General features: G+C 32.8%; 2 protein-coding genes across 2 annotated transcripts in view; one reads left to right on the top strand and one right to left on the bottom strand.

The window, feature by feature from the left end:
- LOC134692930 (uncharacterized) overlaps positions 1 to 15,791 on the top strand; it is a 51,539-nt gene that overhangs the window by 178 nt on the left and 35,570 nt on the right. The window contains exon 2 of the mRNA XM_063553570.1: positions 3,079 to 3,649. The gene's annotated coding sequence lies outside the window, so the exon portion shown is untranslated. The remainder of the gene's footprint in view (positions 1 to 3,078; positions 3,650 to 15,791) is intronic.
- Positions 6,708 to 15,737, bottom strand: LOC134692629 (uncharacterized). The gene is made up of 2 exons (XM_063553088.1): positions 15,641 to 15,737; positions 6,708 to 14,947 (listed from the first exon to the last, which is right to left on the bottom strand). The coding sequence occupies exons 1-2, from the start codon at positions 15,735 to 15,737 to the stop codon at positions 6,708 to 6,710; spliced, it is 8,337 nt and encodes a 2,778-aa protein (XP_063409158.1).

The raw sequence follows: 15,791 nt of genomic DNA, 5'->3' as shown, positions 1-15,791 counted from the left end.
AACAAACGGTTTGTTTCTGTTTTGCTTTTCAGTTGGAGCTGGCATGTCAGTAACTGCTAGTAGTCCTTTATTAATTAATGTTGATCATTGTCATGTTGCTTAGTTTTTTATGTTACCTATTCTAACATCGGACTCGGATCCTATTAAATTAAGTCTTTCTGTAATTTTTGCTGTGTGTTAGTTTATGCTACATTGGCTGGTATGCTTTTTTAAATTTTGGTTCGTATATATGTTTTTACGTTAAATGTGACGGTCATTTTCGCTGAACTAGTATATATTTTTGTTTAGGATCCAACTGAAGCCCGCATTTTCGCTGTCTATTGATCTATTGGTGGCGTTGAGATGTGTTCTGTTCTTTGGTCGGGTTGATGTCTTTTTACACATTCCCCATCTCCATTCTCAATCTAATTTCAAATGGTGTCCGCTTCTGATCTTACATGATCTTTATAACGTCATACTTAGTTAAGTGAAATAGTGTCTTACTATTGGAATAGTTATTAAACGAACCTTTTGAGATATGTAAAAATGAAAAAAAAAAGATAAGAAACGGCTGCGAAATTATTAAGTCAGAGCCCCTTGAATGTTCTCCGTGACGTCACTAGAAACGAATGTATAAAGAAATAAAGTATGCAGTCAACTAAACCATAAAGCCAGTTATAATACTATTTTGCATACTTATATGAGGCAAGTATGACACAACATGAAAATGCGACTTGAATTTATCATTTCAAAATCATGACTAACATATGTTTTTTTGCTATTAAAACATTTAAAACGTTACCGTAGATAATGGGATATGTAGCTAACGTAAACAACCTAATGGAATATAAAATATGTATACCTTTAACTTTTCCAATGGAAACCGGTTCAGCAGTTTTCAATTGACATTTGTTTGCAAAACACATATAATCAATCAATCGTTAACAGTGCTCAAACAAATCAAATGAATACAGTATATAAAGTTTGAAAATAAAGAAAAGTAAGAACAGAAATTGAAAATACCACTAATTATAACTCTTTAAACAATTACCATGACGTCAGCCTATTAATTTACCGTGGTTTCTTTTTTTTATTCAACGCAACTGAAATCTGTGAGCCTAACTTTATTAAGTTATATTTGGCTAATTTACAGATTTCTATTCACAATTGGAATGAATTTTGAAACTTATCCTTTTGTAATTTGTATATGTTTTGGAATCGAGCCCCTCCTTAACATATGTTATGTGAGATTGACATCAACACATCAACATGATCAATGAAACCTCTCGGCTATCAATTGGTTGTATTTCAGATGTCTATAGATAAATATAAGCGTACATATGATACACATCGGTACAACGGAAACACAGGACTTGTATCTTTATTTATACAAAATATACAATCGTATAGTAGAAGTTGAATAATATTCAGATGTATTCTAATTTAAAGACGGACGTGTTATTTTATGTTTTGTATTTTTCTAAACAATGAACTGCGAAGCTTGGTTTAGTAGTGTACTATAACATGATTATTTGAACTTAATTACATTAACTTAGTAAGGATGTATACTTCTAACATTTCAGTCTTGTTGAAATCTCGTTCTGGAATTATTTTAAAAAACATACAAGTGGTAAATATCAATGATTTTTTAAAAATGTATACATATATTATATTTCATCATGATATATTAATAAACCAGATACATATCATACCACTATGCTCGTAAACTAATTGATGCCTTGATGTTGAGTAAAAAAAAAGAATGCATATCGTAAATATTACACTGCAAGCAATAATTACGCAATATATGTAGTTAAAAGGCTATTTTATGATTAACAAAACATCCTTCGTGTTCTTAATGAATTCTTTCAAACTAAAAGACAAATTAAGAGTTGGTATTGCTTTGTTTCATGGCCAACGTAGATACAAGTATCTTGTTATAGGGATAAAGCCTATTTTGTAAAGGATCACTCTGATTCAATCAAACAAATCTCTGAAACTGACATTATTAAGATTGTTTATTGACAACATATTTGTTACGTTCGAAGGACATTTTTGTCAACAGACTGTCGGCATTCCAATGACAACACATTGTGCCCCTCTTCTGGCCGACTTGTTTCATTCTTATTATGAGGCTGACTGTATAAATGAACTTCTAATGAAGAAATATAAGAAGTTAGTAATATCCTTTAACTCTACTTTCCGCTATAAAGATGATGTTCTTTTACTAAATAATTCAATTTTGGTGACTATGTTGAACGCATATATTCTATCAAACTAGAGACAAAGGATTCTACAGATACAGTTAAGTCGGCCTCATATATTGACTAACATCTAGAAATTGACAATGAGGGTCGGTTGAAAACAAAATTTTACGACAAAAGAGATGATTTCAGCTTTCCAATTGCAAACTTTCCATTTCTAAGTAGCAACATTCCAGCAGCACCTGCATACGGGGTATACATCTCCCAATTGATATAATACTCCCGTGCTTTGAATTCCTATCATAATTTCTTGATACATGGTTGCTGCTCACAAGGAAGCTATTAAACCAAGAGTCCAAATGGTGAAGTTAAAATCACCCCTTCGTAAATTTTACGGACGCCATCACAAATTGGTTTACCATGTAATAACCGTTTCACAGATGATATTGGGTATGTTCCTTACGTCGTAACTACAATTCCCTCCCCTTCATGAATGTGACTTACTGAATAAGACTATTTAACGGACTCGTTATCACATAACCAACACGATAGATGCCACATGTGGAGCAGGATCTGCTTTCCCTTCCAGAGCATATGAGATCACCCCTTGTTTTTTTTGGTTCGTATTGCTTATTCTTTAGTATTCTATGTTGTGTCATGTGTACTATTGTTTGTCTTTTCATTTTTAGCCATGGCGTTGTCAGTTTTTTTTCGATTTTATGAGTTTGACTGTCCCTCTGGTATCTTTCGCCCCTCTTCAATATGTATTACATTTTAATAAAATATTTCTTCGAACTTAAGTGTAAATTCTCAGCTACTCAAATGGACTTTCAAATTCATCATAAATTCATTAATTGTAAAGTACATGATTTCTTTTGATTTTTTATTATTACAGTATATAATTGGAACACAGTAACACAAAAGGGATAATATGTCTACTGCGTCAAAAGAAAGACAAGCAAGACTCTACAATATTGTCAAGAAACTATTCCCAAAAGTAATGCAACAAATATTTAAAGAATGTGTTAGTCCAAGAGGTTTGCAAGGGAAATATAAACAGAAATTCATTACTATTGATTTTACAGAGAACGAAATATCCTTAATGGAAACACTTCCAAATATAGATGACTTCACCATCGAACTATGCTATAAAATATTGCGGTACGAAAATGTATTGCATGAACCGTCGTGTAAGTGGGGGAATGTTCCACATGATACAGAAGTTGAAATCGGCGACGATATTCAGAGAATACTTAATTCAACTAATGATGTTATCAATAGGAAGTCGGAGGAAATTTCAGAACTTTATTACGAAGAATTTCAAAACAGAACACAACAGGTGCTTAAGAGAGTAGATGAATATCTCTTTCAAGATACTTGTTTACAGTTGTACCAAACGATTCACAGCTCTGATATTAATATATCTGGTATGCTTCAAGAACTGACACTGATGCAAGAAATCAATGGTAATGCCGTATTGTAGAATAAGTCTAGATGTATAAAGTCCAGCGTTTTTTGTTTAGTTATTATATTTTAAACAATAAAAAATACAAATATAAATCAATTGCTTTAAAAAAGCAATTGTAGGGGGTCTTTCCCCCTGTAAAATTAATTGAATTGGGGGGGGGGGGGGGGGGTTTGTTTGTTTGTTTGTTTGTTTGTTTGTTCGTTTCTGTATGGGGTCTATATTATTGTTACCGGAGAAGTTTCATGTTTAGTTTGGAAAGTTTTTCTTTTATTTTAGGTACAGCGCGCGCGCCACATCACGTGACACGGGTTTATAATAACGAAAAGATAGTCTTTTTATTTCTTTTTAGGTGGGGACGTTAAACAGACAACATCTATAGAGATGGAATGTACACAATGTAATTTCTTTTGTCATTGTAGGAAATTGACATTTTGATGACAGTTCACAAGTAGTGCATGTTTTGGATTTAATTGATCCGGTGTATCTTTAAAACACATTTATTGATTATTTTCTGATAATGTACATTTTTCAGCACCTGTTTGTAACACAGATTAGTATTTCAAACTCGGAGCGGACATTTTATTGTAGGTTTTTACTGAGATTTCCGGACCTAGCAAGCGATTTTTACGGCATTGCCATTTCTTTTCTCTAGGAAAAGCTTTGAGAGATATCTGCACCAAGTTTTTTTATAAACGTTTAGTACATGTATGCCCTGCTGACTGCAAATTTTGAGGTCGATTGTACTTGTTGTTTCAGAGAACATGTGGATTTTTTTTCAGAAGTGACGTAAGAACAATATTAAATTTCAATTTTTCTTGAATAATTGAGAGTTTGTTCCTTCAATAAACTGTCATGATTAAACAGTCATACAGATTGATTGATTGATTGATTGATTGATAAGTTGGTTAGTTGGTTGGTTGGTTGGTTGGTTAAACACGTTGGATAGGGTCAATTGAAACACGGAAAAAGAAACAAAGAAGATCTTGGACCCTATATTAAACACATGAGACGGAAACATGATTGATTGATCATGATCATGATTGATTGATTGATTGATTGATTGATTGATTGATTGATTGATTGATTGATTAGTTGGTTGGTTGGTTGGTTGGTTGGTTGGTTAAACACGTTGGATAGGGTCAATTGAAACACGGAAAAAGACACAAAGAAGATCTTGGACCCTTTATTAAACACATTAGACGGAAACATGATTGGTTGATCATGATCATGATTGATTGATTGATTGATTGATTGATTGATTGATTGGTTGGTTGGTTGGTTTGTTGGTTGGTTGAACCCTATAAGAAACACATGAGACGGAAACATGATTGATTGATTGATCATGATCATTATTGGTTGATTGATCATGATCATGATTGATTGATTGATTGATTGATTGGTTGGTTGGTTGGTTGAAATTCAAACACACATAAAACAGTTTAAATAGTGCCAAAACCACATAATTTGATGACCTTGACCTTTGACCTTGTAACCTTCGTCAAGGTCATTGCTCCACAAGGTCATTGCAAAAGACCCTATGGGTCAAGGACCTTTTGTTTAAGAGTTTTGCCTAAAAATGGCTTTTTAAAAACCATCGATGGGAGTTATGTCCCTTACATGATGGTAAAATCAATATAGTCATAATGTAAAAAAGTTGCCCCTTGAAGTACCAAGCATTTTTCACTGCTTAATTTTTTTGTATCTATAACCGTTCAAGAGTTATAGGGAAATCAAAGACATATGAAAATCTAAAATATGACCTTGACCTTTGACCTTGACCTAATTTTCTAAGTTAGGAATCAGGGGACTCAAATAAAAACATTCCAGGGTTATACGGTTAACGGTTTATGAGTTAAAAAAACATACCGACAAATTTATTCCGTAAAGATAGATAACTCCTATAAAATTTCTTCGAATCGCTTCGATCCAAATACGCCAAAAATTACTGAGGATGAAACGAACAATTTGTAAAATGAATTTTGTCGATATCTTTTTTTGTTACGAAGGAGATGCACACAGATGATAAACAGTGAATAGGGAGGTAACTCTTACAAAGAAAATGGTTTGGCTTAGCAGGGTGAAATTTAAAAGCGCATAAACCATACGATACAATATGAGAAATATTTAAGCGACATATTGCGAAACAAACATTTATCGCAAGAACAAAATTTGGCGGAAAAAAAAAATAATAATAATTAAAAACCAATTGTTCAGAGAACAATTGAAGGTCTTCCCACCTAAGATTAAAGCTATCTTTTCATTTTACATAACTTTTTAAAGTAGCAAAAATATACTGAAATGCAATAATCTGGAAGTACAAGATAATAACTTTGTTATATTGAAATAAAATGTATGACTTACCAGTACTCAAAGCCTTGGAAGTTTAATAATCACATTTCTTTCTTTGCTGATTAGTTATTATCAACTATTTCACCTCATGGCAGTTGCAATTTTATATATTAAACAATGCACAAGAGCTAAATTAATTGAGGGAAATACTGCTTAGTGCTGTTTTTCTTTAAGAAAATACATACCGGTATCTTGATGATCAATTATCACATTCAGAAGTCATGGACAATGTCTTAAAGTTGTATATTGATGCTAAAGCATATACATGTTTTTGGTAAACAATTTAATTGTTAGTCTTTGATGTCACAGTAAGAATACAACTTAGAATTATGAAATAAACATAAACATTTGTGTATACCTAATTATCTATTTTAATTGTTCATTTTGATTAATTGATTGATTTGGGTTTTTTTTGCTTCACATCCAGTGGCAAATTTTCATGCACATTCAGGATGACCGACCCATCAGCAACTATAATTGTCATATATGGTATTTGTTGCCAGAGCCCTGTTTGTTATCAGCACTAAATCATGTTTTAGTGCTGATATCCGCCTCCTACGACGGGGACGAAGGGTTGGACTTTAGGAGGCATAATTAATTCATTTTTGATATGCTTAAAATCAAAATTAAAACTGACCATCATCTTTTACTGTTCATATTTATGTCTCTGTTGGTTCTACCTAATTTTTTTTAAATTTTTACCTCTTTCAGTCATTTGGAATTACTATTTTCAGTGCATCATGATAACTGTAATATGTAGGAATAATGGCTACCTGTGTATCAAGACACCCTTTCACATACACATGATCAATAAGAGTTCCACCTTCTGTTGTTGGACTACTTACAAGCTGTCTGAAGCCTTTTGATGACATGAAATTAAATACTGTACAGCCACCTTTCAAAATATCTTGATTAAAATCACCAATTATAACAATATTTTCTGATAAATCTTCCAATTTACAGATTAACATCTCCATGTTCTCCAAAAATTTTCCTAGATTATACCTCTGAGTTCTGTATACAGTAGCAACAAACATATTTTTACTTGTTATCTTGAAAACTATACATTCCAAGTTGGAGGTCAAGCTGCATATTTCAGTTTCTGTAGAAAGCTTGTAAAAAACACCTACACCACCATGCTGCATTTCCTTTAGAAAGGAATAATATGAATTGTCATCTTCGAAGGCCAGAGATCTAGGCAAATGAAAACCATCATATCCCATCATTTCAAAGCTACTGAATTCTTGATTTGCCCAGGTTTCAGTTAGACAAATATAATCAGCACTTCTGAAGTCTGGATTTTGTTTCATATCTTCTGTGTGAGTCTGTAAACCTTGAATATTGTGATACATTATCTGAAAAGATTTTGTATGTTCCTCAGCTTTATCCTTTATTTCAGGCAAAAAATCAGTCATTTCTGAAACACCCTTTACAATATCTGGATCACAGAAGATCTTCTTGTCAATTTTTTCAGCTTCTATGCTTTCAATGTGAAGACCAGACTTTGAGGTAACTCTGCTAAGGGCTACATATGCTTGACCATATGTGAAACATTTATTCAGATCAACAACACATTCTTCAACTGTTAATCCTTGAACTTTGTGAATTGTGCAAGCCCATGCTAACTTCAAAGGAAACTGTTTTCGTAAACAATTGCGTAAAGGAATGTCTTCACTTGAAGGTTTCAATCCAACACAGCGTTTTCCATTAATAATTTTTTGTACCTTTGCATTTCTTCCTACTCTTTCATTGTCAAAGTGAACATATATTGTACTTGGGAGGGAATTTGGTGAGAAGTCTTTGATAGCTATAACAGTTCCCATTACACCATTTACTAAACCATCTGCTGTGTCCTCATTCTTGATAAGCATAACTCTTGCTCCCTCAGCTAGAAGAATAGATATTGGAAGACTAGCATCAGACTTAGAACAATGAATTTTTTTCAGAGTTAATTTACCTGAAGTTTTGTCTTTTTGAAAATCTTGTGCTTCAATTAGTTTTGATCCTGTACATAACTTCATTATCATCTCCTTGTTAAAGTTATCAACCTCTGCATTTGTAGAATATATGTGCAAGGCCTCATCAGGGCTATCACCAAAGCAGTGTTTTAATGCTTCTTTATCAGATGATGACAAACTTTCATTTTTCTGCTTAACACGCAATCTATTTAGTAGTTCAGCAAACATTCCATCTTCACGTTGACGCATTATTTCATCCAACTCTGCAATTTCAAACAAGCCGTTCCATAGCTGATTTGAGGGATTAGAAGGATCATCTACATACAATTTGTCTACCCTTTTTGTTCGAACAGGTGGTAACTGATAAAAATCGCCAACAGCAATTATTGAAACACCTCCAAATAAACAATTGTCTGGTCTTTTTTTAACTTGTCTAAGTCGCTCATGAATGAAAAACAACAACTTTTTATTGACCATTGAAATTTCATCAATTATCAAGATTTGCACATTTTCTAACTTTGTTCTGAGGGAATTAATTTTGTCTTCACTTAGAGTTGCATGATCAGGTGAGAGTGATTTGAAAATTCCAAGAGCACTATGAATTGTCAACCCATGGATATTAAATGCAGCAGTTCCAGTTGGAGCTGTTAACAGAACTGTGAGATCATCTGGATTATTTGTTGTTTGTGCTAATATTCGAGTTGCTTCATATTGAATACACTTGATCAAGTGACTTTTACCTGTTCCAGCTCCTCCAGTGATAAATAAATGTAAAGGTTCTGGTGTTTTTCCATTTGATTTCTGAATGCACCAATCCCTTACTTTATAGAGAATTCTTCTTTGTTTCAAGTTCAAACTTCTCAGCCTTGGAATAATTTCATTTTTTGTAAGAGAAACAGACAGCAAATTAGTTCCAACAGATGATGACCTCGTTTCATTATTCAAATCTGGTATTGATAAATCCTCCTCAATCACAGAAGATACTTTGCCTTCATCTATACATTCTCTTCTATTCACTTCTGCTTCTGGGCATAACTCACACCAAGCATCTTCTTTAGGATCTTTTTCATGAAATTGCTTCTCTGCTTCCTCTAAATCATGACCATTTTTCACAAAGTCTGACATATTTTGGATAACAATTTCTTTCACAGAACTTAATGTGTTATCACCTTGAAACTTAACTCTTCCACATGTGAAGAAATTCTCAAATGTTTGAAATTGCATTGGTTTTAACTGTTCATCATATCTGTATGGCAAATACAGTTGCAAAATGCTTTGATAATATTTTTCTGGGGAATTTTCCTGAGAGAAACGTGGATATTTTATAACTGCAGGTGAAGTTCTTGTGCGTTTTCTAATATACCCAAGTGAGCCATCAAGTTTGAAGGTTGTGTCTTTATTGATTTTCTGTGGTAATTGTGATTCTAGTATAACACTGTATTCAGAAGTGAATCTTGCAAGACACAATTTAATAAAGATATCAATGTGTGGTCTACCTTTATATCTATCAACAATATTGTTCATCCAAGTACTATTTTCATCTTCATCTTCATCTTCACTGTCACTATTATGCCTTTTTCTTTTTGAAGACTTACAATTTTGTTGTTTCTCTAGGTCTTTCAAAGGAATGCTCATTCTACATGGATTTTCACCAACAGGTATAAATTCTACTTTCCTTGAACACTCTCTTAATCTCAATCCAGTTACTCTAAACACTGCTTCTTGTGCACTTATCTCTCTATGGTGTAAGTATGAAGTTCCAACTTTTTTCATAGTCTGTTGAGCATTTAAATTTCCTTCTTCTGCTTCATTTTTAGTCTGTTGGAGGAGTAATCCTAGCTCTCGCTCAGCTTTACTTATGTAACTTATAATATATACAACACAGGAAAATGCATCCAAAATATATTGTATGTCCATGTTTGCATCCCAAGCCCTCAAAAGATGTGGGTTATACTGATTGGTGTATATTTCATTCGACTGACGTTTAAGAACTACTGTATTGCGATTTGTGATAAAACGATAATATGTTTCAAAGCTTTCTTGAGTTAGTCCTATCTTGTTGAAAATTTCAGAAACATCTAAGTTTTCATCTTCATGCTTTTTTATAACTTCCCATAAGTCAGACAATATTTCCTTTGCTAATTCTTCATCGTCCTCTGAATCTTTATCTGGATCACTTGGTTCTGAGATAAATGTTCTAGATGAGGGAGGTCTTGGGAAATTAAAACGACATACTGTTCCCTTTTTCTTACATGATTTTGAATGTTTTTTGCTGTGTTGGTGTACTGCCATAACAATGTCATGCAATTCTTTGTCTTCCTTTTCATCTGGTATCTCACATGTTATGTACTTGTCAATAAAGGTAGTAATGTCATCAATATCATCTTCGCCAAATTTTGGAGCATTTTCTACCCAAAATAAACAATGTGTGTGGGGAGAACCTCTTTGTTGAAATTCAACTCGGTAAAAATAGTCGATTATTTTCCCTATTGGTTCAGCTTCTGACATGATAACATTCTTCAGAAACATATGAAATCTATGATCAAACATTCTTACTGCTGTGACAGGATTGCTACAAAGAACTTTACATTTTTCATCCCATGTCATATTTTCACTATTTCTCATGTCACCTTGCTGTTTTAAAATTGTGTTTACAATTTCTGACCATCTGAAGTCTGCAGAAGAAAAAGAACAGAAGAATGTGGGGACTCCTAACTGTCTTATCATTGCAAATATATCTTTTTGTGAGCTTTGCCAATAGGGAGGAGTTCCACGAATAGGTTTTAAATATTTTATAGCTTCATCTTTCTTAAATAATTCTTTTAAGGTTTCCTTGTTGCAAAGCATTTCTCTTGTAACTTTTTTTCCTTCTTTCGAAAAAGGACATTGTTTTCTAAGAGATATCTGAACGTTTGAAATCACGCTATTGAGCTCTGTTAAATATTGACTAAAAAATATGTAGTTGGTATCTCTAGCAAATCTATTTTCAACACTCATTAATCGAAGATTAAAGTATCTTCCAATAGTCAGTTTTTCATCACGGTCTTCATCCGAAGTATTTTTACCTGATGGAAAGTGCACAGGAAAGGTTTTAGCTTCAATACCTGGTTCTTTTAGAACACTAAGAGGATTGTTATTTTCTGCTGGGGCTAAATTAAATACTTGATCAAAGCATAAATCTAAAGCCTCTTGTCCTATGTCAGCAGGTTGTAAACAAGTATCTAACTGAACACCACGTAACCTATCATCAATGTAGCTATGTTGTTCACTTTCTACTTCCCTTTCATTGCCTTCTTTCGAAGACTTTGACATGTTTTCAAATTCATCTTTCTGTATTTTTTTATTCCCCATCATCTCAGTATCATCAGAATTAGAATCAGATTCATCATTCTCTACTTGATCATCATTTACCTCAGGAATAGGGTTTATCCATTTGTCATTGATAGCGACATCTTTATACCACACGTTTTTATCCTTTAAATACACAAGTGCTTGCTCCAAATGGTTTGGTCTAACATATTGGTATTTGTCATAGCCTTTGTAGTTGAGCTTTCTCTTCAGTTTAACCTTAAGTAAAAGACTTTCATCTTCTGATCGTGGTAGTATAGCAGTAACTTTTTTCAAATCAGATGGCACACATACTACAGGTCCATGAACACCTTTTTGTCCTCCTTTTGGTAAAGCCATTATCTTCATGAATGGAATGTTCAGGGCTATAAGTTGTTGCTCTATCGAATTTAGCTGTTTTAATTCTAATGGAACATCTTCAAGCATTAAACCATTTGAAAACGAATCTGCAGGTATTTTACCTTTCATCATTTTACGATGACAAGTATAACAAATCCATAAACTTGTTCTGCATGTTCCTTCAAAAGCACAATGTGTATTGCAGTTATCTGTACATGTGTGTTTATATTTCTCCGTTGTGCATGAATCATATATAGAATTATCATAGGACCCCTTTTTACAGATCAGAACCTGTTTTTCAAAGAACAGCCTCAAGCAGCAAGAACAAACACATTCTGGACCTTTCTCAACAGCGTCTTTAAATTTTCTGATAACTTCAGTTATTTGTTTGTTTTCCTGTTTTAAATTTTCACGACGTGTTTCTGTTTGTTGTTTAACCTTACATCTATGTGAATCATCATCTGCATACTTCTGTATACTTGCTAGTTTCACATGTTCTTTGTGCTTTCCATCTTCCTTATACTTTTTTATACTTGCTTCTTTTACATGTTCCTTGTGCATTTCATCTTCCTTATACTTTTGTACACTTGCTAGTTTCACATGTTCTTTGTGCTTTTCATCTTCCTTATATTTTTGTACACGTGCTAGTTTCACATGTTCTTTGTGCTTTTCATCTTCCTTATACTTTTGTACGCTTGCTAGTTTCACATGTTCTTTGTGCTTTTCATCTTCCTTATACTTTTGTACGCTTGCTAGTTTCACATGTTTTTTGTGCTTTTCATCTTCCTTATACTTTTGTACACTTGCTTGTTTCACAAGTTTCTTGTGCTTTTCATCTTCCTTATATTTTTGTGCACTTGCTTGTTTTACAAGTTTTTTGTGCTTTTCATCTTCCTTATACTTTTGTACACTTGCTAGTTTGACATGTTTCTTGTGTTGTTCATCTTCTTCATACTTATATATACTAGCTCTTTTCAATTTGTCTCTGTACTTGTCATTTTCTTGATATTTCTGAATTCCAGATTCTTTTAAAATATCTCTGTAATCTTTGTCCTCTCGATATTTCTTAATGCCTGCCTGTATTAAATTATCTCTGTATGTCTCATTTTCCCAATATTTTCTTTTCTTTCTTGCTTTAAATTCCTCATCTTTTCTGTACCTTAACCTTTCTTTTTCAGCTTTTGAAAAGACTTTCAATTCATCATCCGAATAGAAATCCCAATCCTTAATTTTCAATGTTGGCACCTCACATTTCCTATCAAAATCAGACTTTTTGCCTCCAACTGGTCTAGTTTGCATTATGTTTTGATACCTTGACTTTTGATTTACAGCTGTGACAACTTCGTAGTGATTGATGCTAGTTAGATGTTGAAGATAGATTGCCTGAACATTAATTTTGTTTTTGTTACATAATTGGGATGAAGAATATTTAATCCACGAATCATTGTAATAAGTGTAAATGTCAGTTTTAAGCAGGTCTGCACATGCTAAAATCTCCAATTCAGTTCCCCATACATTATTTTCTTTCATCTGGAGAGTCTGTATGTGCTCTTCAACAGTTTTAAATCTTGGCTGTAAAAAAGATTTAAACATTTCTGCATTTCTTATCAAATGATCAACTACAGCTATTCTTATATTTCCATAAAACTCTTGTCTATTTGAAAGTGCATATGAAATAGCTCGAAACAAACAGTTTCCATCACCTGTGATAGATTTTGTAGTAGATGGGGGGCCCATATCAAAAATAGTATTGGTGATTTGCTTGTGAATATGATTGGTTGGTATCTTAACAATGAGACAAAGCCTTTTCTTTGCAATAGTGTTGATTGGTTTAAAATCATAAGACAAGTCAGTTGCAGACACAATTTCAACATCAGATTCATTCTTGTTGGTATTATCATTGGCATTACTTTCAGAGCTATAGATGTCAAATGTTAAGTTTATGTTTTCGTGAACTTTTGTCAGGTCTGGACCTTTCTCGTTTTCTACTTCAACAATTTCAGGCAGCTCATAGTCACTGGTGTTCATTGTTTCATGGTTTCCAATATTGCTATAGTTCGTGTTGTTCATTTTTTCATTGTTTTCAGGAACTTGTTGGTCATTGTTGTACATAACAGGTTCTCCAACTATAGAGATGCTTACTCCTGTAACCTCAAACCACTGATTTTGACTGGGTCCTGATACCATGTTGCAACAGTATTGATAAAGATGATCTAGACTGCTCAATTTTAATAGTAAACTTTTGCCATTACAGTGCTTTAAACCAAACTCGTTTCTTGCATGTGAATCAAACAAAAATAAATCTTGGCCATGTTTCAAGGCTAAAAATGAAGTATCATATGCACATATAAAGCAAGCATCATAATCTACAAGGGATTCCTGTAAAGCTTGGTCTAATGGCAAAGAATTTCCAAATTCACTAAAATCAATGGTTTCTGATGTATCTATTACAGCAGATATTGACTCTTTTAGTGACAATTGCATCAATGTGCCTGATATATCTAATATTGGTGGTAGGTCGGATATTAATAAGTGATGATTATTACCACTGACACGGCTATATAAATCATCTCCATAAATCAGAACTTTATCTAAATATTTCTGATCCCAATAGGTTAAATCTTTCAATTTACTAAAAGCAAGAGCTGAACAACAATTTGCCACACATTGCTTACCACTGTTTAAACCAAACCTTATATCTCCTTGGTGAAAACTACCTTGTACAGTTGTATTTCTAATACCTGATCTAACTTTTACACAATCCTTAACCTTAGCTGTGTTTATTTTGTTGTTACATTGTGCTCTGAATGAGGTTTTGTTCTTTATTTTACTTTGATATTGTTCCAATTGAACTTTATTCATAAGTACTATTTCACTTTCAGTTTCTATATATTGACAATTGTGTTTTAGATCTAGTTGTTCGATCAAATTTTCATACTTCTTTTTAACAATCCTATTTTCATCCTGTTTTTCAATCTGATTTTGATCTAGTTTTTCTGTCTGATTTTGATCAATATTTTTATTCTGCTTTTTATCCAGTTTTTCAATCCAATTCTTATCCAGTTTTTCAATCCAATTTTTATCCAGTTTTTCAATCCTATTTTTATCCAGTTTTTTAACCTGATTCTGGTCTAGTTTTTCTGTCTGATTTTGTATTTCACTTTTATTCTGATATATATTATCATCATCTTTATTTCTCTTGTATTGATAGTTTGTAGAGCGGACGCTCTGATCTATTTTTTCAATTTCATTCTCATATAAATGTTCAATTCTTTTCTCTAATATATTTTCTATTTCATTTTCTAATATATTTTCAATTTTATTTTCTAATATATTTTCAATTTTATTTTCTAATATAATTCCGTCTTTTTCTACAGTATATTGACAGTGTAAAGATATAATGCTTTCATCTACATCTAAATCAAGACAGTCTTGAGAGATGACGCTCTGATCTAAATCATAACAGTTTTGAGAGATGATGCTCTGATCTAAATAATGACAGTTTTGAGAGATGACACTCTGATCTAAATCATGACAGTTTTGAGAGATGACACTCTGATCTAAATCAAGACAGTTTTGAGAGATGACACTCTGATCTAAATCATGACATTTTTGAGAGATGACGCTCTGATCTAAATCATGACAGTTTTGAGAGATGACACTTTGATCTAAATCATGACAGTTTTGAGAGATGACACTCTGATCTAAATCATGACAGTTTTGAGAGATGACACTCTGATCTAAATCATGACAGTTTTGAGAGATGACACTCTGATCTAAAACAAGACAGTTTTGAGAGATGACACTCTGATCTAAATCCTGACATTTTTGAGAGATGACGCTCTGATCTAAATCCTGACATTTTTGAGAGATGACGCTCTGATCTAAATCATGACATTTTTGAGAGATGACGCTCTGATCTATATTTTGGATGTTTAGAGAGGCATTGCTCTGATGGCCATGCTGTTTACTATTTGATTGATTATTGCACTGACCATCCCTAAGCTTGTTGTTTTTTTCCTGTCTTTTTCTCATTCTTTCTTTATTTTCTTTCACCTTGGTACTTCTTGCCTTTTTACTTTTTTTTGGCATTATCTGAAAAAGAAAAAAAAAGAAATATTATTTAATATCTTATATTCTAGTTTC

This window comes from Mytilus trossulus, chromosome 12, assembly GCF_036588685.1.
Source record: "Mytilus trossulus isolate FHL-02 chromosome 12, PNRI_Mtr1.1.1.hap1, whole genome shotgun sequence".
Lineage (NCBI taxonomy): Eukaryota > Metazoa > Mollusca > Bivalvia > Mytilida > Mytilidae > Mytilus > Mytilus trossulus.
The sequence above is the reverse complement of the archived record's forward strand: the minus strand, read 5'-3'. Positions and strand labels throughout refer to the sequence as shown.

What these genes read in the sequence shown, in the direction of transcription:
- LOC134692629 (XM_063553088.1), bottom strand. Translation starts at nt 15,737, where the DNA reads ATGCCAAAAAAAAGTAAAAAGGCAAGAAGTACCAAGGTGAAAGAAAAT. An exon ending in AAACAACAAGCTTAGGGATG is followed by an intron (nt 14,948 to 15,640) that starts GTCAGTGCAATA and finishes AAAATATATTAG; the next exon opens with AAAATGAAATAGAAAATATA.